The sequence below is a fragment of the Typha latifolia genome, chromosome 5, assembly GCF_019914945.1.
Source record: "Typha latifolia isolate L0001 chromosome 5, TyphaL0001v2, whole genome shotgun sequence".
Taxonomy (NCBI): Eukaryota; Viridiplantae; Streptophyta; class Magnoliopsida; order Poales; family Typhaceae; genus Typha; species Typha latifolia.
Window position 1 is genome coordinate 14125368 of NC_133090.1, and position 20608 is coordinate 14145975.

At 39.6% G+C, this 20608-nt stretch overlaps 5 protein-coding genes across 5 annotated transcripts; 3 read left to right on the forward strand and 2 right to left on the reverse strand.

The window, feature by feature from the left end:
* Nucleotides 1-1215: 1215 nt before the first annotated feature.
* On the forward strand, nucleotides 1216-3400 carry LOC140789345 (protein NRT1/ PTR FAMILY 1.1-like). Its single transcript, XM_073139010.1, has 4 exons — nucleotides 1216-1333; nucleotides 1484-1701; nucleotides 1790-2352; nucleotides 2433-3400. Exons 1-4 carry the CDS (start codon nucleotides 1249-1251, stop codon nucleotides 3316-3318), a joined length of 1752 nt encoding a protein of 583 aa, XP_072995111.1. The 5' UTR covers nucleotides 1216-1248; the 3' UTR covers nucleotides 3319-3400.
* Nucleotides 3401-4699: 1299 nt separating this feature from the next.
* On the forward strand, nucleotides 4700-12008 carry LOC140789503 (peroxiredoxin-2C). The gene is made up of 3 exons (XM_073139220.1): nucleotides 4700-5031; nucleotides 6043-6122; nucleotides 11546-12008. The coding sequence occupies exons 1-3, from the start codon at nucleotides 4877-4879 to the stop codon at nucleotides 11797-11799; spliced, it is 489 nt and encodes a 162-aa protein (XP_072995321.1). The 5' UTR covers nucleotides 4700-4876; the 3' UTR covers nucleotides 11800-12008.
* An 889-nt stretch (nucleotides 12009-12897) lies between these two features.
* Nucleotides 12898-16054, forward strand: LOC140789656 (rac-like GTP-binding protein ARAC7). Its single transcript, XM_073139435.1, has 8 exons — nucleotides 12898-13304; nucleotides 13849-13936; nucleotides 14017-14126; nucleotides 14563-14626; nucleotides 14737-14801; nucleotides 14880-14945; nucleotides 15070-15179; nucleotides 15825-16054. The coding sequence occupies exons 1-8, from the start codon at nucleotides 13206-13208 to the stop codon at nucleotides 15859-15861; spliced, it is 639 nt and encodes a 212-aa protein (XP_072995536.1). The 5' UTR covers nucleotides 12898-13205; the 3' UTR covers nucleotides 15862-16054.
* A 284-nt stretch (nucleotides 16055-16338) lies between these two features.
* LOC140789657 (protein PLANT CADMIUM RESISTANCE 8) lies at nucleotides 16339-17661 on the reverse strand. The gene is made up of 4 exons (XM_073139436.1): nucleotides 17273-17661; nucleotides 17056-17127; nucleotides 16675-16887; nucleotides 16339-16577 (listed from the first exon to the last, which is right to left on the reverse strand). Exons 1-4 carry the CDS (start codon nucleotides 17460-17462, stop codon nucleotides 16504-16506), a joined length of 549 nt encoding a protein of 182 aa, XP_072995537.1. The 5' UTR covers nucleotides 17463-17661; the 3' UTR covers nucleotides 16339-16503.
* A 129-nt stretch (nucleotides 17662-17790) lies between these two features.
* LOC140789174 (pentatricopeptide repeat-containing protein At2g33760) lies at nucleotides 17791-20493 on the reverse strand. Its single transcript, XM_073138782.1, has 2 exons — nucleotides 18475-20493; nucleotides 17791-18387 (listed from the first exon to the last, which is right to left on the reverse strand). Exon 1 carries the CDS (start codon nucleotides 20491-20493, stop codon nucleotides 18733-18735), a length of 1761 nt encoding a protein of 586 aa, XP_072994883.1. The 3' UTR covers nucleotides 17791-18387; nucleotides 18475-18732.
* Nucleotides 20494-20608: the final 115 nt, after the last annotated feature.

Consider the following 20608-nt stretch of genomic DNA (forward strand, 5'->3'; position numbering starts at 1 on the left):
GAAGTCAGAAGAAATAAATCTAATAATCAAGAGGGTACGAAGGCGCGAGCCACGTAGTTTGGACTTTGACCAAATGTTAGGTTACGACTTACGAGTAGGCATGCATGACTTGGTAGTTCTCATTATGTATTAAGTTTGTATCTATTCCATTGGATTTTAATAAAGTTATTTAACACTAAGAGAGAGTGAGTAATTTCACTTAGCACTAAGCTGCTTACTAATTGCTTCCCTTTCCCTTCCATCTATTTTCCCTCTACTTGCATAGTGCCACGTCGTCAACCTACATCTCCACTAATATTAGTGGGCCCGGCCCGCCTAATGATATGCCCATAAACACTTGACAAAATAAGACGAGGTGATAACATTTATTGCTTGTTTAAGATAATATTTATTATTTCAACACAGAAAAGGAGGAGAGAAAAAAACTGAATTAGGTAACTATTTTTTATATTTATTGTACTTTTTTATTACAAAATTGGACTGCCACTTTGATTAAATCCCTAATTCTTTCGGGATCGACAACAACAATAACAACAACCATGAGAAAAACAAAATTAGAAACCATGTAGCATTTCTCCTCAGTAACCCCACAAAGACTTTGTCACATATGGTTAAGCTCATTATTTTGGTACTTAAATATAGAATACTCCAGGGGGATTAGTCCAAATTTCCATGGATTTATCCCACTTGTTTCGATCCCCTGCCGCCTTTGTCGATGTAAAAGTTTGCTTGCCAATGTAAGTAAGCAATTTTTTTCCCTCCCATCTCAATGGACTTTTTTTTTAATAATCGAAGTGGTGAATCTATAACAATGTTTTTCCTGTTTATCACGTAATTACCTCAAATGGCATGAAACATTTCGCAATTTTATAATTCAGATTTATACGAGGCACCTTATTCTGCCATAAAAATTTATGTATGCTTCAAGTAATGTTCTTCTTTGGAGATCACTTTATTCCATCTTCTCAATCAGTGCCATTAGATAATGAAGTGGAAGGAATATTTAGCCCAGTGACCAGTTTTAAATTAGTGATTAATGCTAGAGATGGTCCGCAGAGATACTCCTTAGTGCTTAGGACCAATGTAGATAGGATCAAAAGGAGAGCTAATTGTATAAGAATTAACCAAGCTATTAATATATATAGAGGTGTACTCTATGAAGTGCTTACTATCTCTTACCTTCTCCCTCCATCTTCCTCTGCTGTTCTTTTTTCTTTTTGGTCATATCAGCATAGAGTGAGAGAATTAATGGAAATTCCTGCAGATCATTTTGAGGAAACTCCACAACAAACAAAGAAGAAGGGTGGTCTTAAGACTATACCTTTTATTGTGGGTAATTAATTATTTCTTAATCCTTTTCCTTCTTTTTATCCTATGTCTGTCTTCATTAATAATTTGCAGTCAAACTAGCAAATTAGTATCTTTCTATGTACTTAATGTTTATGTGGATTCATATATATGCATATGCTCGTATCTTTTCTAGCGAATGAAATTTTCGAAAGGGTTGCAAGCAGTGGGCTTCATGCAAATATGATCATTTACCTCACAAAAATATACCATATGAGTTCTGCCACTGGCTTGAGTGTCCTCTATATCTGGGGGGCAGTGACAAATTTCCTACCAATTTTTGGGGCATTCTTGTCTGATTCATATCTAGGCCGCTTCAAAGTGATCGCTATCGGATCGGTTGTGAGTCTAATTGTAAGAAACTTCTGATTTCCATTCTAATAATCTTATTGCTTTCATGGTTACAAATTCAGATACTAATAGTGTCTTCCTTTTGTGCAAGGGGATGGTTCTTCTATTGCTAACTGCAACGCTACCTACTTATAAGAAACCTCCTTATTGTAGAGATGATGGTAGTTCTTGTCTTGCCAGTAATGCCTCCATTGCTCCATGGCAATTTCCCCTTCTTTTCTCGGCTTTCGCTTTCATGTCGGTAGGAGCAGGTGGGATTAGGCCTTGCTCGTTAGCCTTTGGTGCGGACCAGTTGAACCAGAAGAACAACCCTCACAATGAGAGGAGGCTGCAGTCCTTCTTCAACTGGTATTACACGTCCCTCGGGATCTCCATCGTGATCGCGGTGACGGTCGTCGTCTATATACAAGAAAAGGATGGATGGCCGATCGGTTTCGGTGTCTCGGCAGCACTCATGCTGCTCTCTGTCATCTTATTCCTGCTAGGCTCTCCTCTGTACATCAAGTTGGAAGGTGACAAGAGCATGTTATCAGGGCTACTTCAGGTGATCGTCGCGAGTTTGCGAAACCGAAGACTAGCCCTTCCACCGCCGACAACTGACGGCCAGTGGTATCATAGCAAGTCAAAACTCAAAGTTCCATCAGAGAAATTAAGGTACGTTCAAACAGCATATTGCTTGGTTTCTGCATGCATGGTCTTCTTACTGTCTTGCCTTCCAATTTAACTCATTTCAGGTTCTTGAACAAAGCTTGCATTATAAGAAATCCTGAGAAGGATTTGAACTCTGATGGGTCTGCTTCAAATCCATGGAGCTTATCAACTGTGGAGCAAGTAGAAGACCTGAAGTCCGCAATCCGAGTGATCCCCCTCTGGTCTACCGGAATCATGACGGCGGTGGTCATCAACCAGCAATCGCTTCCGGTTCTACAAGCGGGCACCATGGACCGCCACCTCGGATCTCATTTCCAGATACCCGCAGCTTCTTTCAGCGTCTTCGCAATCATCACAATAACTGTATGGGTCGCCATCTACGATCGTGTAGTCGTCCCTCGCCTCGCAAAAATCACCGGTAGGCCTCGGGGCCTTGGCCTAAAGCAGCGGATGGGGATCGGTTTGATGTTACTATGCGTGGCCACAGCGGTGGCGGCGAGCGTGGAACGTGTTCGACGGAGAACTGCGATCGAGCAAGGCCTCGCGGGGAATGGCAAAGGGATGGTGAACATGTCTGCAATGTGGCTAGTTCCACAGTACTGCTTGACTGGCTTAGCTGAGGCCTTTAACATAATTGGGCAGATAGAGTTCTACTACTCTGAGTTCCCTAAGAGCATGGCAAGCATTGGAATCTCTATGTTTTCCTTCGGAATGGGTGTTGGTAACTTGGTTGGTACTCTAATTGTTCAGCTCATCGAGAAGGTCAGTAAGGGGGGTGGAAGAGTAGGTTGGCTGGACAACAACCTAAACAAGGGGCACTGTGACTACTACTACTGGTTCATTGCATTCCTATGTGTTGTTAATTGTTTCTACTTCCTTCTTTGTAGTCGGGCATATGGTGAAGAGGGGGAGAATAGGGTGTGGGAAGAGAGGGAAGTAAAGGAAGAGCTGCAGAGTGGATCTGCATAGAGTTCCTCCCTGTAAAAGCATGCAAGCGACTGTAATACTCCTTAGGAATGTTTGTGAAGAAACACTAGTTGCTTGCTTTAAAGTTGGGATTTTTCTTGTTGTTCATTGCTCTGTTCAGGCGTCGTGCCGCTTTCCTTCCTTCTCCCTTAAACTGGTAGACGGGAGTGGATCAATCACTGTCTCCTTCTCCTTGCTTCCAAGTTAGCCTGTCTTTTCTTGCTTGGCCTGTACCTCCGCCGGAGTTGATCCGGCGGGTATGGCGTGAGGTAGCCGATGGTTGTCATGGTGAAGTCGATGGCTGTGCTCGGTACTCGATCGAGTGGCAGATTAGCGACGAGCTATAGAGCTATATATATAGTGAGAAGGGTTGGAATTTTTTCTCGCCAATCGGCCGATGCCACTGACTCTCTCAGCTGCGCGCCGAAGTAATAGTATTGATTTAAGTTGCCTCGTGTCTGGCACAAGGGTTGATGAATAACGTTCTCACTCGGGGTGAGTCATCTTGATTTTAATTTAAAAATAATATCCCCTGAAGTGATGCTATGTGATCTCAATTGAATTATTAGATACCGTTGGGTGGATGAGCTCTGTTAACGATCTGAATAGTGAGCATTAACTCCTTTTTTTTTTTTTCTTTTTTCTCTTCTGTAAAATAACTTCATTAACTAAAATTAGGTTTCGAGTTCAAAAAGTTACATTCACCTGCCATGCCTATACAAAGATCCAACAAACATCTTTAATTCGAATACATTAGTTGCTAAAAAAAAATAAAGTTGAATAAAATGATTAGACTTCAATACTCTCAGAAAAGTTAAAAAAATAAAAAATAAATATTAAAGATAGAGAAGTTTTTTTTTAAAAAAATTTAAATTTTTTTTCACTCATTTCTAATAATCAACAACCACAGCAGTCAAAACTCAAAAGTGTAAATGATTTAAGGAAAAAGAAAAGGATTCAGTTTTAATATACTCACATTTTATTTCATCATAGGTGTAAATCACACCTTGCACCGTTGCACTGCAACTGCACGCACCTACTGCACATCGTTTCCAAGTAGTATGGTATTTGTACCAATTTTCTTTATTCTTTATACGCTGTCTACAGTAGGTAGTTCGTGCGTTCAATAAATAGAGCAATGATTCTATACTAAATATAAATATTTTATACATGTGACTAGATAAATTTTTAAAAAAAATTAGAATTTAAGTATTTTTGTATTGCTATTCATATAATCGTTTCTTTAATCATAAGAGTGTCAACTTCTAGTAATTTATTATTATTTTTATATTTTATAAAATTTGGATAGTTAAGAAAAAAATAAAGTATGACTAATTTATTTTTATAATTTAGAAAAGAGATGTATGCTTTTAGTTCATATACCGATGCTTTCGATTAATTTTAACCGTTAGAATGGAAGAGAAAAATGAATAGTTATTATCGGATCATTTGCCCAATAAATAACCCTCGCCCTCCCCCCTTATTTATTAAAAAAATCTCATCTCTATTGGCATCTCCATCTCTATCTCCATCTCCATCTCCGATCTAAAGAGGGAAAGATATGGCTCCGATCGCAGTAGGCGATTCGATCCCCGACGGTACTTTGGGTTGGTTCGATGAGGACGACAAGCTCCAGCAAGTTTCCATCCATGCCCTCGCCGCCGGCAAGAAGGTCATCCTCTTCGGTGTCCCCGGTGCCTTCACCCCCACTTGCAGGTAATCACTTTTGCCCGTTCCTTTTATTATGTGCCGGAATGGTATTTCCTACCGATCCATGCCATTCTTCGCAGTTTTTTTTTTTTTTTGCTTTGTTTTGGTCTTCCTTGTTTATGGGAAATTCTAATAAAATAAGGACTATTTGCAACGCAAAAAAATAAGAAATAAAGAGGAAGTAAAACGAGAAGCTCCTTTTCTTAAGAAATATATTCTACGGTGTCGGTGGCCATGGATCGGTATTAAATATTAGTTTTTATTATAGAGGAAGTAAAAAATGTCATCTTTTTCTCTGACAACTTTAAAGTCAACAAATGGTTTTAAAAGTAGAGTCTTTTTTTTTTCTAAGGGAATTTTAGAAGTAAAGTCCGGACATTAAATCTTGCTGCTGATTCTACTGAATTGGAGTAAAAAAGGTGAAAACTTTTAATTCTTAATTCTGAAAATGAAATTAAATGGATTCTTCCTGAAGTGATTTCCATGTGAGCAAGGAAAATTAAATTCTAGTAGTCATTATGTTGGTAGGATATTTTTTTCATCTTGCACCTGCTAGTTCGAATTAGATACACACTATATTGTTTCCTCTGGGAAAGTATATTAGAATCACATGTTTGGTAACTGTACAATCCAGACTAACTAACTCATTTATTAGATCGGACAATCTACTGAATTCTAAATATATATTGATCAAACGTTTATAAATAATGATGTTTTGCAGTTGTTAATGGTAAATTGAGTATGATTGTCAATCTACTTTACATGGATGAGCACAGTAATATAATGATGCAATATAATAGAAAGAAGAAAATACCACTTTTGGTTTAGTAATTGGCTATTTGAAAAACTGATGAGCTCGAATTTTGGTTGTAGACATAATCGAATGATGGTAAAACATAGTTGAAGAGCTGCTTTGTCATAACTGATCTACAAGATTCTAAACAACTAGGAACGTCAACTAATGTGATTTGTTGGATATTTGTTTTAGCTTTTAGCTGATTATATAATTTGGTGCAGTATGCAGCATGTGCCGAGCTTCATTCAAAGTGCAGAAGAGCTGAAATCCAAGGGTGTTGATGAGATCCTTCTTGTTAGTGGTATATTGCCATCCTTTCTTTTTAAATTACTGTGAGTTCATCTGTTTGAAGTTTATAGATTTTGCATTTATTATTAAGCTTCTCATATGTACACGCTTGTAGTATTAGCGGTTGAGATCTAATATATCTATCCTGACAGGGCAATTAATTTGAGGCATTCCACAGACCTATAATTTTAACTTATAGGGAGTCGAAACCTATTTTCAGTTATTGATGTCTCCATATCCGCTGGGTGATTGTTAACATAACTTAGAAATGTTTATTATTCACTCTGAAGTTTGACATCAGCAGATCTCAAATATCGGGAAGAGCTAGAATTCATCTTCATTCTGTGATTATATCCTAGAAGATCTGCCCAATTGTAAAAGGGAGAAATCAAATAGAATGAGAAGATTGTATTTTCATTGAGATGAATGGTGTACATAAATAGGAGGAGATTACAACATACCTATCCAATAAATTAGGATAGAGCTGCTATATACAAGGAAGGTGAATAACTATACAAGGAATGTAGAAAATAAAAAGATAACAACAGATTGACCAAATCAATTACAATAGTAACTGAATCTGTTGTCGATATTTCTTTCCAACACTCTTGCTCAAGTTGGAGAGTGGATATCCTGCAGTCCCGACTTGCGAACCATAGGCACAAGGGTTTCCTTTTCCAAAGGTTTAGCAGATCTATTAATGAGTTGAACCGGTATACTTGGTAATTATTGAACCATCTTGAATCTTGTTTCGGATGTAGTGACAGTCCATTTCTATGTGTCTTGTGTGTTCATGAAAGACTGGTTGGCTGCTATATGCAAAGCAACTTTATTGTCACAGTATAAGGAAGCAGGTCCATGATGAATAAGGCCTAAGTCTTATAATAGGCATCGAAGCCATGTTAGCTCACAACAGACTCTAGTCATTGCACGGTATTCTGCTTCGATTGAAGACAATAATACTGTTTTTTGCCGTTTTGATCTCCATGATATTATTGAGGGCCCAAATAACACATAGTAGCTTGTAGTGGACCGTCTAGTAAGAGGACAACCTCCATAGTCCGAATCATAGTAGGTTCACAATTTCAAGTCACTATTTGAAGAAAGAATAGATCTTGACCTGAGGCACCCTTTAGATATCAAACAACGCGTAAGGCTGCTTCCATATGACGTCTTCTGGGTTGGTACATGAACCTACTCAAGACAAACAAAATAGGTGATATCTGGTCTTGAAAATATATTAGGCGGCCAACAAATCTTTTGTATCAGCGTAGGTTTCTAAGCAATTTATCTTTGTCAGATAGTTTTAAGCCTCTCTCCATAGGAGTGTCCATTAGAGCAGCATTTAACAAGCCTTTCTTTTTGGTGAAGAGGGAGTAGTCAGCTCGTGATTGTACAAAGTTAGTAAAAGTGTTGACAGAAGAAAACTTTGAAAACTACTGGCGAGAGGCTTGCTTCAATCTGTAGAGCAATTTGTGTAGGCAACAAACAATATTCCTCCCCTTGTTTTTGAAGCCCCGGGGATGGAGACATATAAATCTCTTTAGTTAAGTCACTTTGGAGGAAGACGTTGTAGATGTCAAGTTGATGGAGTGGCCAGCCCTTGGCAGCAGCTAATGCAAGAAGACCGCAAACAAAACTTTTATTTGCTGTAAGAGAGTTTCTTAGTAGTCGATCCCCTTCATTTTGGTGAAGCCTTTTGCAACAAGACACGCCTTATATTGCTCTATTGTGCCATCATATGTATGTTTGAGCTTGTAAACCCACCGACATCTTATTGGTTTCTTGCCTACCGAAAAAGGGGTTAGACTCTATGTGCCGTTGGCGGCAAGGGCATCTAACTCAAACTTCATTGTGGCACGCTATGCAGGGTTGGTGATAGCTTCATTGTAAGAGGCTGGTTCTCGTTCTTGATTGACAGAAGCAAGAAACGATTTGTGCACAGTTGTATGGCGATAATAGAAGATGTAATTGGTCAGTGGGTATCTTGCCTCTTTGCGCGAATCTGGAGAGAAAGTGTCTTGATCGAAGCAAGGATGCGTGGTAGTGGAGCAGAGGTAATCATTTAACCTCACGAGTGGATTAGATTGTCAAGTGGAGTGGCGGAGAGGAATACTAGCTAGTGGTGGTGGTTCTTGTGTTCTGGTAGAGTGAATGGTGGTTGTACGGTTGGGTGGCGATGGCGGTGAGAAAGTAGAGTGGAGAAGGGTGCTTGGGGAAGAAGTTTTAGGTGGAATCGGTGGAGGCGGGCGGTCTCAGCAACGATGTGTGGAGGATAGGTGGCGGTTGCTGGTGTTGTGGTGGTGGAGTTGCGGTGGAGGGTGCTGGTGAGGTTGCCAATGTGGGTTTAGATGGGCCAGCATCCAGGGATCGTAGAAAAGATGGTGGGTTAGGTGATGGTGACGTGGGCGAGTTGGGTTCAATATTGGTGTTGGTTTGAAGGAATGGTCATATGGGCTTAATGGCATGTATCATCTCCCGTAATGGGCTTTGCTGTTTGGGTCAATGGAAAGGGCAGAGAATAGGTATTATTTGGAGAATAAGGGAAAATATCTTCTTTAAAGTGGATGTCTTTGCTTGTGAAAATTCTTTTGGTTGATAAATCAAAAAGTTTGTAACCTTTTTGACCTATGAAAATGGAAGATGTAGCTCAGTAGTTAAATTTATGAGAAGTATGGACGTTGGTGGCATAAGCCAAGCAACCAAAAACACATAGGTGGAAAAAAATAGGAGATTTTGAGTAAAGAAGCTCGAATGGTGTTTTGTCGCCTAGAATTGGAGAGGGTACCCGATTGATGATGTGAGAATGTGATGGTATTTGTGTTCCACAACCTCATTTTGTTGAGGTGTGTAGAAGCAAGAATGTTGAAAAATGACACCGTTATCTTGAAAAAAAGATTGAAGAGAGATAAATTTGCCACCATTATCACTTCGAACAATTTTGACGTGAGTTTCAAATTGAGTAGAAACATAACTAAAAAAATGTTTTTAAAAACAGTTGTGTTTTATCTTTATGTCACATCAAAAATATCTAAGTAAAATGTGAATAATCGTCGACAATGGTGAGAAATTAATGAGAACCAGAAAGGAAAAGATGTCGATAGCAGCCCCAAATATCACAATGAATAACATCAAATGGTTTGATAGAAAAAGTATTACGGATATTGAAAGGTAAACGACTTTGTTTGACAAGTGGACAAGTGGAGCAAGCTTTATTGGAATTAGCAAAAAAATTAAAAAAATTTTGGGCAATAAAATTCAAACGGGAAGACGATACATGTCTTAAGCGGTTGTCCCAAAGGTCGGTAGGTGAGATGGTGAGATTGCATGCCAATTAGTTTGAGGATGTGGCTTGTTTAGTAGTAGATTTTTCAGCTCCTAATGCCACTAGATAATAGAGTCTGTCAACCATTTCACCTAAACCATATCTTCCTCATATCTAGATCTTGCAAAATACACCAATAAGGAAAAAATGTCACTGAACAATTTAAGCTCCTTGTCAATCGCCCTACTGACAATAAATCAACTTTGAATATAGGAATAGATAACACATCATGCAATTTTTAGACAGAATGCAATGACATAGATCATTTAGCTATAGTTTTGGCCTTCTCTCTACTAGGTAATAATAAGGGTGACAATGAGCAACTTGTCTTTGTGCAGTATTTTTGATAATGAGATGATATGATTGGTTGCACTACTATCGATAATCTAATTACGACGAGCTAATTTAGACAAACCTGATTTTGTAACTATATTTACCTTAGGATTGGGGGTACCTTCTGCCCGATTATTGAGAAGTTCCATAATCTATTTTAATTGGGCTTCTGTAAATGTGGTGTTAGATCCACCTTCTTCATAGCCCACTTGGTTGACTGCAGAGTAATTAGGTCGATCAAAGCCTAGGCTCGGATTGGACTTGAACTTTGGATGACCAGGTGAGTAGCCATGGAGTTTGTAATATTTTTGGACCCAACTTTTCAGGACTAGGTCCACTATGTTGGTGATTAAAATTAGAGTGATCACGATTGGGCTGGGCCTTATAAGGCCGATCGCTCCTCTCGCTCTTCCTTGGCACTAGCGGATGGAGCTTGCGGACAGCCACGACAGCAATTGAGGTTGGCTGAGTGGAGGAGGAAGCAACACCTAGATGACGTTGCTTCTCCTCTTGAGCAACGGAGGAGTATGCTTCGCGAACCGAAGGGGAAGGTATTAGGAGGATCTGGCTGCGGATTGTATTGTAAGATTCATTCAAATTCATTAGAAATCGCATTACCTTTTGTTGATCTGATTGTGGTTTTCACAATGCATCCCTAGCTCGTCCCATAGAGTTTTCAATCGAGTGTAATAGGTGGAGACAGAAGTAGTTTCTTGTTTGTGGAAGGCGATATCCCGCTGGATCTCGAAGATGTGAGTTAGGTTGTCCTAAAAGGATCGAGGGTCAAGGTTCTCCCAAACTTTTCTAGCAGTAGAACAAAAATTTACACTGTCGGTGATTTTAAGATCACAGGTGTTGACTATCCAGGAATGGATAATGTCATTGCATTTGACCAGATGGCGTGACCTTCATAATCATCTGCTTCTGAAGGAGCTGAGATAGACCCATTAATGAATCCGAGCTTATTTCTTGTATTTCAAGGCTCAAATCATGGATCTTGGATCCAACCAAAATAGTTATCTCAATTAAGGGGTTTGGAAACGAGGGCCAATGATGGATGACGAATTAGAGAAGTCGGCAGGGGATTTTTCTTTCCTTGCCTTTGATGGATCTATGGAACTGGTAGAACAACACCTTGGGAAGAAGAATGATCATCTTCAACCATTAAGGGTAATGAAGGTTTCTGTGGATTAGGGTATGGCTGCCATAGAATTTGGTTGCTAGTGTTCTAGCACTGATACCATATAAAAGGAAGAAAGCAAATAGAATGAGAAGATTGTATTTTCATTGAGATGAATCGTGCCTCTCCTACAATCAAGCTTACCTATCCAACAAATTAGGATAGAGTTGCTATATACAATGAAGGTGAATAACTATACAAGGACTGTATATAACAAAAAAAAACAAATTAATCAAATCAATTACAATAGTAACTGAATCTGTTGTCGATATTTCCTTCCAACACATGTTTCTGACAAGTGTGATTTTCTTGTTTAAGAAAAGCCACTGTTCATCTACCTTAATCTTCCTAATTGTCAAATACATTGTAGTCGTCACTTATCCTGGTGTTCTGATGTGATTGCCAATCTAATCATTTTTCTGATAATAGGACTACAAACTATGTTCCTTTGTCATTGCTATTTTATTACTCTTGTGGTAAAAGCTCCTAAAATGGTCAAAGCATTAGCGGAGGTCTCTCTAATGCATAGCTTTCCACGTTGTTATAGCATCAGTAAGACTACATATTTCTTAGCATTTTGTTTTTATTTCTGTTGCAGTTAATGACCCCTTCGTCATGAAGGCTTGGGCGAAGACATATCCTGAGAACAAGCATGTTAAGTTCATCTCTGATGGCTCAGGAATTTACACCCATGCACTTGGTCTTGAGCTTGACCTTTCTGAGAAAGGGCTTGGGATTCGTTCCCGAAGGTTTGCTCTTCTTGCTGATGACCTCAAGGTCAAGGTAGCCAACATTGAGGAGGGCGGTGCATTCACCATATCAGGGGCAGATGAGATCCTCAAGGCACTCTAAGAAAATCCAGAAGCATTTTAGTGCTTCTGATATGAACTTCCAAATTGGTTGTTTCTCTTTATGTGGACTAAAATCTCATGCTTTTCAAGTTTTTATGGTGTTTGGTACTTTGATGACTTTGTATCTTGAGTGCTGCAGTACATGAGCCTCCTGTAGTTGGTACTTAATCTATATCTTTTGAATAAGTTCTATATGAACCTTTTGGAGTATACATTATTTATTATGATCTTTTGAATGTTGGTAGTTTCTCTTTTGGAATTCGCTGCCCAGCCCAATGTGTATGAATGAGGCTATCCTTCTGGATTGAGTTGTTCCAGAATCACCTGCAAACTTGACTCTATGGATCAAGTTTTCATTATATCTTTTTTAAGGGGTAATTATATCTTATGAAACCTTAAATTTATTGTTTTTGTAACACTTTTGTCTTACTAAACTATGTTGTGTCAATTGTCCATTTAATTATCTTTATTAAAAAAATATCACGTTAAAGATGTCTTCATGATCATTTTACTCGGCCTCACAAAAAATAAAACGGAAAATTTATATGAAAATAGATAATAGTTTTAAAGAGTTTACGTATAATTATCTTTATTATTTAAATTAACTTGGGTTTTTAATCTCCACTTCTCGTGAGCAAAGAGAAAACCAAAACGTAGCACTTTGTCTTTTATCGAAACCTAACACTCTTCAAAGCCCATTATGAAATTTGAATAGGTATAGCTTTCCAACGGTCAAATGTCTCTCCTATTAATAAAAGTAACGGGGACAAGCACAAGCGTGGTCCATAGATATGGTCGCGAGTCTTCCAAAGATCCTCCTTTATTATTGAACTTGGAGGACAGCAAGCCTCGGGAAGCGCGGCAACGGCTACTCGGCAAGATACGCACGCATCTTTATGCTGGGCGGCAGTGGGGCCCACTCCTATAAGGCCCAACTTTAGGTGGACCCACGTACTCCTCCGTTCGAAAGGAGAGAGAGAGAGAGAGAGAGAGAAGGAAGAGAAGAGGAGTCCGCTGTTGCTCGCCACATTTCAAACATTTAAATTATAATCTCAAGGGCTTTTTAGATTTGTTTTTGCTCTCCTTTTGAGTTCAATGATCCGGAATTCATGTCGAGATTGTACTTTGCGCTTGGAATCTATGTCTGATGTGTACGTGTCAGTGGTTGCATGGCTCAGCATGCAGTTTGCTGTTTATGGTTTGTTACAGGATGCAGAGAAGAACCAAGAAAGTAGCTTTGTCTCCATCTCTCTCTTTCTCCCATTAACAGTTGACACAATACAAACACTCTACTGTGAGAAAGCCCGACTCTTTTGTCTGTCTCTCGTCTCCTCCTCCCTCAAAGATCTCAAACTCACCTTAGAAGTGGGAACTCCTCTTGGTGATTCTAAGTTTGGGTAGGAAGGGATGAGTGCTACAAAGTTCATTAAATGTGTGACTGTTGGAGATGGGGCTGTGGGGAAGACCTGCATGCTCATCTGCTACACCAGCAACAAGTTCCCAACTGTATGTGTTAAGACCCTTCTTTCTTCACAATGCCAAGATGATTAGTAGAACTTCTATTTGGGTGTGCAATGAATTTTACTAGTATTTTTTCTTGAAGTATTAGAATATTCCTCTCGTTTTTGGTATGCCTTATGCTCAACTTTCCTTCTCTCGTTCTTTTTCGAGGTACGTCTTTGGTTGGCTTTAGTTTCTTTGCGAAGTTCTTCTGTTCTGCATCTTATGGGTCTCTGTGATCTCAAAATTGCAACTTGACTCTATTAAATTATTGGGGGGATCTGAGCTAATAATTCCCTCAGTACTGTTCCTCATGTGAGATTAACGAGAGATTTTGTAGTCATATGGTCCATTTGATTTTGGGCAGGAATGTACTTCCTGTGTGAAGTTATTCTCTTCTGCATTTTATGGGTCTCCGTGATGTCGAAATTGCAAATTGACTCTGTTAAAATTGTTGGGGGAATCTCAGCTAATTATTCCCTCATTACTGTTCCTCATGTGAGATTAACAAGAGGTTTTGTACTTATATGGTCCATTTGATTTTGGCCAGGATTACATTCCTACAGTCTTTGACAATTTCAGTGCTAATGTTTCTGTGGATGGAAGCATTGTAAATTTGGGATTGTGGGACACTGCAGGTATATATTTTTTTCCTCTTGATTTTGCCAGATTTATGGTGATAAATTGGGAAGCTCTCAACTCTCTGTTGGTTTCACAGGACAAGAAGACTACAGTAGACTGAGGCCACTCAGTTATAGAGGTGCAGACATTTTTGTGTTGGCTTTCTCTTTGATTAGCAGGGCAAGCTATGAGAATGTCCTCAAGAAGGTATTTGGTGAAACCACCACTCTTTCAATCTGCCTTCATTACTTTCACTACAAGTTTACAAGATTTTAGCATTTCGGTTGCTTTCACTGGAAAGTAAAAGCTATGAATCTCTGATTTCTTTTTTCAATTTCCTGGTCTAACGTTAGGATGTTGACCAAATAGCTTTTTCTACTTTTGATGTAACCTAAGTATTCAAACTTTAGGATGACATTTGAAAAAAAGATCAGCTTTAGTTTCAAAGTGAGGCCTAGATTAAGACATCTAGAAATTTCTTTAAATTTTTCACCACATTTGAGATTCACAAAAGGGTTCTAATATTCATGTTTTCATGTTTTAATGTGAAATAATACACCTTTTTCTCTCATTAGGATTCTTTTTATTTTGGACAAGTATTTTGATGAATTATAATAGTCTTTATGTCTCATTTTTAAATCAGTGGATGCCTGAGCTTCGCCGTTTTGCACCAAATGTTCCAATTGTGCTGGTGGGAACTAAGCTAGGTGTGTATTATTTTGAATTCTATTCTATCCAATGGATGTATAATACTCTCCATATTTTGGCATATGCTGCTACTTCCACAGTACCAAAACCTTTTTGAACTTTGTCTCAGATCTTCGTGACGACAAAGGATATCTTGCAGACCATCCCAGTGCCTCTACAATAACATCAGCGCAAGTAAGTATATCTTAGTCCATCTCCCTAGCAGTGAAAAATATATCTTAGGATATTAAAGTCGCTCTCTTTGTGGTAAAGGGCGAGGAGCTTCGGAAGCAAATAGGTGCTGCTGCATACATAGAGTGCAGTTCTAAAACTCAACAGGTATTATACCTAGTCAACTTTCTTTTTGCTTTGGGAAATAGGATTAATTATTGTAGTAGTTCAAGTTAGAATGTACTTGCATTTTTGGACTAATGCCTATTTCCAATTCTGTTGCTCTACCTAGAACATCAAAGCGGTTTTTGACACTGCAATTAAAGTGGTTCTGCAACCTCCACGAAGGAAGGAGATCATGGCAAAGAAAAAAACTAGACGAAGCTCTGGATGCTCAGTGATGTAAGTAGACCATCGTAATCTTTACTTCCAAGTTACTGTTCTTTGAACATCTACTGTTGTATAAAATGTTTACTGCCTTACACTCTTCAAGCAGAGGTATTACTAACACATCTCGATTAAGGCAACAAAAATTGAAGTGTGCATGAAACCAAGTAATAATCTGCTATTAAGAAATTGAATCAATCAGTCATGTTTTATGATTTTAAGTCGAAATTTGATGATGTCATGAATTGTAAAATGTTTCTTATAGTAATAGTAATTCTATTTAGATGAAATAGGCATATAGTTGCAATTCTGATTTTCACTTGAAACAGTAAGGCATTGGCTATGTAGTATACAATATGCAACCAATTGTCAATTTACCTAGTGCAGCTTATTACGGGCATAACTGTTGTACCTAAATAGCATATACCCTAGCTTCCGCAGACATTTATGGAAGTCAATATATTCTGTCTGAATTCCTAGTACTTGTTTTCTTCAAATGTTTAGCTTTATGCAAACATTGGTTGGGACAATAATAATTATCTGTTACTGAATTGAAAAAATTATTGCACTGTTTAGAGCATTCAATCTCTCAAACACTTATATAACAATAACATAATAGCAGTAACATCAATATGTTTATCTCTTTTACAAATGCTGCAGGACTTTTATGTGCGGCGGAAGCACGTGTGCAACATAGGGCTGAAGTTTCTTTCATGTTGATGAATCTCCCAGTGTGCTTGAAGACATCCTAGTATATTTTGTTTAGCAGGTTCTTTGTTTAGTGGATAGAGAGGGAACTTTTGGTTCTCTCATGCTCTATATAGAATGTAAGAACGAAATTTACATAATATTTTCTGAAGTAATGTACTTAGTGAATGAATTTATCCAAACCATACTCTTTTTGTTCGGTGTGACAACCACATTAAGAACCTGCAGGTGGCTACGCTGGAAGAACATTATTATTACTATCTCCAGTTACCTGTAAGAAACTGTGGATATATGTGCCAATTTCTTTCTAGTTTGTCGCAAAGAAGCCAACATAAACCATACAAATGGAATTGTTTTATTACCAACAGAATGGAGCACAAAATATCAGATATTGTTCGAAAGGTGCACAATTCCAGGTGCCTCAACAACACAATGGCAACACTTCCTCACAAATGAAATGAACAAATGGAATAAAATAATTCTTTTATTGCCAACAGAATGTAGCACAAAATATCAGATATTGTTAGAAAGGTGCAGATTCCAGGTGCCTCAACAACACAATGGCAACACTTCCTCACAAATGAAATGACATAAAAGAAATCATTAGCACCACCCAACAGAAGAAATCTTTTCATGTACTCATGGATTGGCTTTGAGGAGGAGCAGTTCTAGTTTCCTGCTGCTTAGCGAGATGACCCATCCAACCTGCAAAAGAGCATGTATACATGCATAACAACTCAGCTACTCAAACCCGATAAATTTGGGACTTCCTAATATTGAAGAGTAAGAAGGTGTAGCAAACCTAGAGAAGGGTCTATTCCTCTATTCTGGAGCTCTCTGAACTCTTGGCAGAGAGCGCAGCATGGGCAGAAGAGATGTACAACACAATCCTCAGCTGGAGCCTGGACCAGATTATACTTTTCTCTCAGTTTAGACCTGTAGTTAGAACCCAAAACCCAACAGGTGCACAGAGTTGGAGCCAATAACAAATACAAGAAACTGCCCAGAGTACAACCTACGAAGGCATTCATTAGGGAAATAAGATGACTCCCAATTGATGAATCAGTATAAAAGGAAGCATATTGATTGGTTTAATCTCTTCTTCGGAATTGTATTTCAAAACTAAAGCCATAAAACTACCATCTCTCTACATATATAGGTATGGTTCTTTGTGTGTCCTTACTGGTTTCTCCCTCGTCTATAATCTCTGCAATCTGTCCGAAGGTTAGACATGGGAAGCATGCTGTCATCAGAGCTGCATTGCAAGGACATTTTAGAGTTAGATAAAGCTCGCTTCACATAAAAGTTGTAAGACTTGCTTCCTAATGAGACTTCAAAGTACTGTAACTTGGATAAATTTAGGACACAAAAGTATGATAAAAGTTAAATGTCGTCCTTACTATTGGTTTGAATGCATGCACAGTCGAAGAGGCCAGTCGTCCACGAGCGGCCAACATGTTCGGACTCCACTTTTGCAGGCTTGACTTCGTGCTCTTGTGGGCAAGCCGAAGGAGAACGCACAGGTGGATGCTGCACTGGAGAGTTCTTGCCATTGCTCTTCTCACTGCCATAGGAACTATCTCCTTCCATTATGCTACCTCACCAGAACTGATAGTAATCAATGGAGCACAAGATGTTTGTGTTTTGGTAGGCCTAATATAGTTTCCAGGCCTTAGCTACATATCTTTGTGCTTATCGCCCAAGGATTTGCTTGGCATGGCCTTCTCTAGTATAATTGTTCCCATGCATGTTTTACATAAAGGTGATAAGACCGATGCAATGCTAAATGGATGGCTCCAAATTTACACGCTGGACACCAACTCATTAATAAAGATACAATAAATTCAGAGGCATTTACCTGTCTCAAGCATAAAGAACAAAGTTTATTTGTCAGATCTTACAAAAAATAAACAGTAGATAAGCGTACCCGGCTATTATTAAAACAAATTTAAGGATCTTTGAAGTGCTATCCCATAAGGAACTAGCAGAAAATTCATCAGGAGTCTAAGTGAGGTCTGGTATAGAAAGGAGACGCATGAAATCTTAAGAAAATACAACACATTTCAGGCTCCGCTTTATACTAATAACTCCTATTGCTCTTTAGCATATCAAAGAACGCAAGCAGCTCCTTGGAACGAATAGTCCCTTCTAGAACCAGCAAAATGCCATGGTGTTGTGATGTCGGAGCAGCATTGGATATGATAACCAAGATACAATATGCACTATCCTTTATGCCAGTTGCTTCATCCACTGGGCCTTTGAGCTCTGCCAGAACTGATAGAATTCTTCACTTTGCTTCTTACAACAGGTGTTGTAGGTCAAGTAGTGTGTCTCAGTCTGTTTCCGTTCATGAAGGATGAATGTATGCCAGTTTTCCTTCACGTTCCTGTCCAGCATATTTGGTGCACATAATTGCCTATTCCTTAGAATGCAATCATGACATCACATCCATTGATCTTCTTAATTCTCCTTGACATGGAGATACACTTTACTAACCACCATCTTTTAACAGCAGCTGAAAGAAAAAGAAATTAATGGTGGTTCATGTTAGTCAAAAGATGACAAATATATAAGGGAAGGAAAGATAGCATCTAGTGCAAACCTCACAACTCTTCTAGCTTTAATAATGAGGCAGCTTAGCTGACTCTATGTACTCCCAAATGACTGACTCATGAACGTTAAACTGGAATTATGATGGTATCATGGTACAATGAAGATATCATCCTGGTAGGATAAATATGTTTCACTAATATCATACTTCAACCTGTCTGAACTTGAAGCAGATGGATTATCCCATCCTTGGATTGCAATCAACAAGAGTCAAATTATGCTTCTCTTCCTTGGTTAACCAAAAATTGAGTCACCAATACTCCAGACAAGAACAATGGCCATCTTTGAAATGGTGGAAGCGATACTTATCTCTTATTATTATCTCTCTTTTCGCAACAACTGATATGAACTTGATAGCAAGATGGCAATCGCCACACATCCTAAGGTTCTTTATGATCCTGATTGGTGTCTCATCATTGATACTCATAAGTCCAAATGCTACAGCCAGTTTCTCACTGTGGAATCTTAGTGCAACCTCCCTCTCCTCTTCTTCCAACTCATGCAACACTGAGTCAGTTTCTGGCACATACCCTGCCTCTCTGATTTTACAAATCATTTCCTCCAAATATCTGTAAATTTCTGCACTTTGTGGGTGATATGTGTCACCCATGCGAAATACGTGGGCTGCATCATTGATCTCTATCAGGCTATACCCAGTTTTCTTCTTCAAACCTCTTCTGATCATGATATTCCTGACATCCTCAACCCGATCCATTCTACCGGCTAATGCATACATGTTGGAAAGGAGCACATAGTGCGCAGGGTTCTCTGGCTCTGTAGCTAGAAGTCGCTCAGCCACTTCCACTCCAAGATTGAAATCCTTGTGCATTTTGCATGCCCCAAGCATAGCTGTCCAAACTTCTGGCCCTATACCCCCTGGTATCCAGTCCCTTATAAATTGCATTGCATCTTCAAGAAGCCCCGCCCTGCCATACATATCAACCATACAGACATGGTGCTCAGCTCGTGGAACCAAGCCGTAGTCCCTCTTCATGGACGCAAAAGCCTCCCGGCCTTGGGTAACAAGTCCTGCATGGGCGCACGCTGATAGAACTGCTACAAAGGTGACATCATTGGGCGATGGGCCCTCATCTCTCATCCGCCAGAACAATTCAACTGCTTCACACCCATAACCATGCATTCCATAACCCGAAATCATCGCAGTCCAAGCAATAACATTTCGTTCCTTCATCACATCAAATCTTTCCCGAGCCTTCTGCACATACCCACACCTCGCATACATATTCATGAGGGACGTGCCAAGAACAACATCAACATCCATTCCTCTCTCACAGATATAACAATCCACCCACCGCCCCAATCCCAAGGCACCAACTTGAGAACAAGCCGAGAGCAAGCTCACCAGCGTGGCCGAATCCGGTTCCTCTCCCACCACCCTCATCTTCCGAAATATGTCAATAGCCTTTTCTCCAAACCCATTCTGTTCATACCCAGAAATCATCGCATTCCACGCAACGACACTCCTCCCAGGCATTTCATCGAACAATTTTCGTGCCACACTCAAGTCGCCACATTTCGCGTAGAAAACCACCAAAGCTGTCTGAACGAAACAATCCTGTCCAAACCCATTAAATATAACATGGGAATGGATAATTCTACCGACTTTTGAAGCCGAGAGATCGGCGCAGGCCTTGGTGACCGAAGTGAAGGTATAATTCGAGGGCTCGAGCTGGGTCTTGAGCATGCAGCGGTAGAAGAGAATGGCGTCGAAGGGAAGTCTGGATTTGGCGGCGGTCCTGATGAGGGAGTCGAAGAGGAAGGAGTCGGGGTTGGGGATGGAGGCGAGGAGGAGGTGCGTGTAGGATAAGGAGCGGGAGGCGCAGGACAATGAGAGGAGCTTGGTGAGGAGGGCGAGGGAGCGATGGGAGCCGGAGACGAGGAGGCGGGCATGGACTTGCTTGAGAGGGAAGAGGCGGGGACCGGCGCGGAGGAGGGCTAAGTAGGTGGGGGAGTGGGAGGAGGAGGAGGAGGATGAGGATGAAGACGTCATTAGATACTTGATTCAATAGTTTATATGAATGGATTCGAGTTAATCTCTTAACTAGTACACTATGAGCCCTCTTATCCACCTAAAGCCCGGCCCAGTAGCTTCAGACGACGGCCCA

Bases quoted from the DNA above. Each gene is read 5' to 3' on its own strand.
- LOC140789174 (XM_073138782.1), bottom strand. From the start codon at position 20,493: ATGACGTCTTCATCCTCATCCTCCTCCTCCTCCTCCCACTCCCCCACC.
- LOC140789657 (XM_073139436.1), bottom strand. From the start codon at position 17,462: ATGGAAGGAGATAGTTCCTATGGCAGTGAGAAGAGCAATGGCAAGAAC. The intron at 16,888-17,055 runs GTAAGGACACAC...ATGCCTTCGTAG, and splicing joins TATAGACGAGGGAGAAACCA to GTTGTACTCTGGGCAGTTTC. The intron at 16,578-16,674 runs GTTTGCTACACC...GCTCTTTTGCAG, and splicing joins AGGAATAGACCCTTCTCTAG to GTTGGATGGGTCATCTCGCT.
- LOC140789345 (XM_073139010.1), top strand. From the start codon at position 1,249: ATGGAAATTCCTGCAGATCATTTTGAGGAAACTCCACAACAAACAAAG. The intron at 1,334-1,483 runs GTAATTAATTAT...TATCTTTTCTAG, and splicing joins GACTATACCTTTTATTGTGG to CGAATGAAATTTTCGAAAGG. The intron at 2,353-2,432 runs GTACGTTCAAAC...AACTCATTTCAG, and splicing joins GTTCCATCAGAGAAATTAAG to GTTCTTGAACAAAGCTTGCA.
- LOC140789656 (XM_073139435.1), top strand. From the start codon at position 13,206: ATGAGTGCTACAAAGTTCATTAAATGTGTGACTGTTGGAGATGGGGCT. The intron at 13,305-13,848 runs GTATGTGTTAAG...GATTTTGGCCAG, and splicing joins CCAGCAACAAGTTCCCAACT to GATTACATTCCTACAGTCTT. The intron at 13,937-14,016 runs GTATATATTTTT...TTGGTTTCACAG, and splicing joins GGGATTGTGGGACACTGCAG to GACAAGAAGACTACAGTAGA.
- LOC140789503 (XM_073139220.1), top strand. From the start codon at position 4,877: ATGGCTCCGATCGCAGTAGGCGATTCGATCCCCGACGGTACTTTGGGT. The intron at 5,032-6,042 runs GTAATCACTTTT...AATTTGGTGCAG, and splicing joins GCCTTCACCCCCACTTGCAG to TATGCAGCATGTGCCGAGCT. The intron at 6,123-11,545 runs GTATATTGCCAT...TTTCTGTTGCAG, and splicing joins TGAGATCCTTCTTGTTAGTG to TTAATGACCCCTTCGTCATG.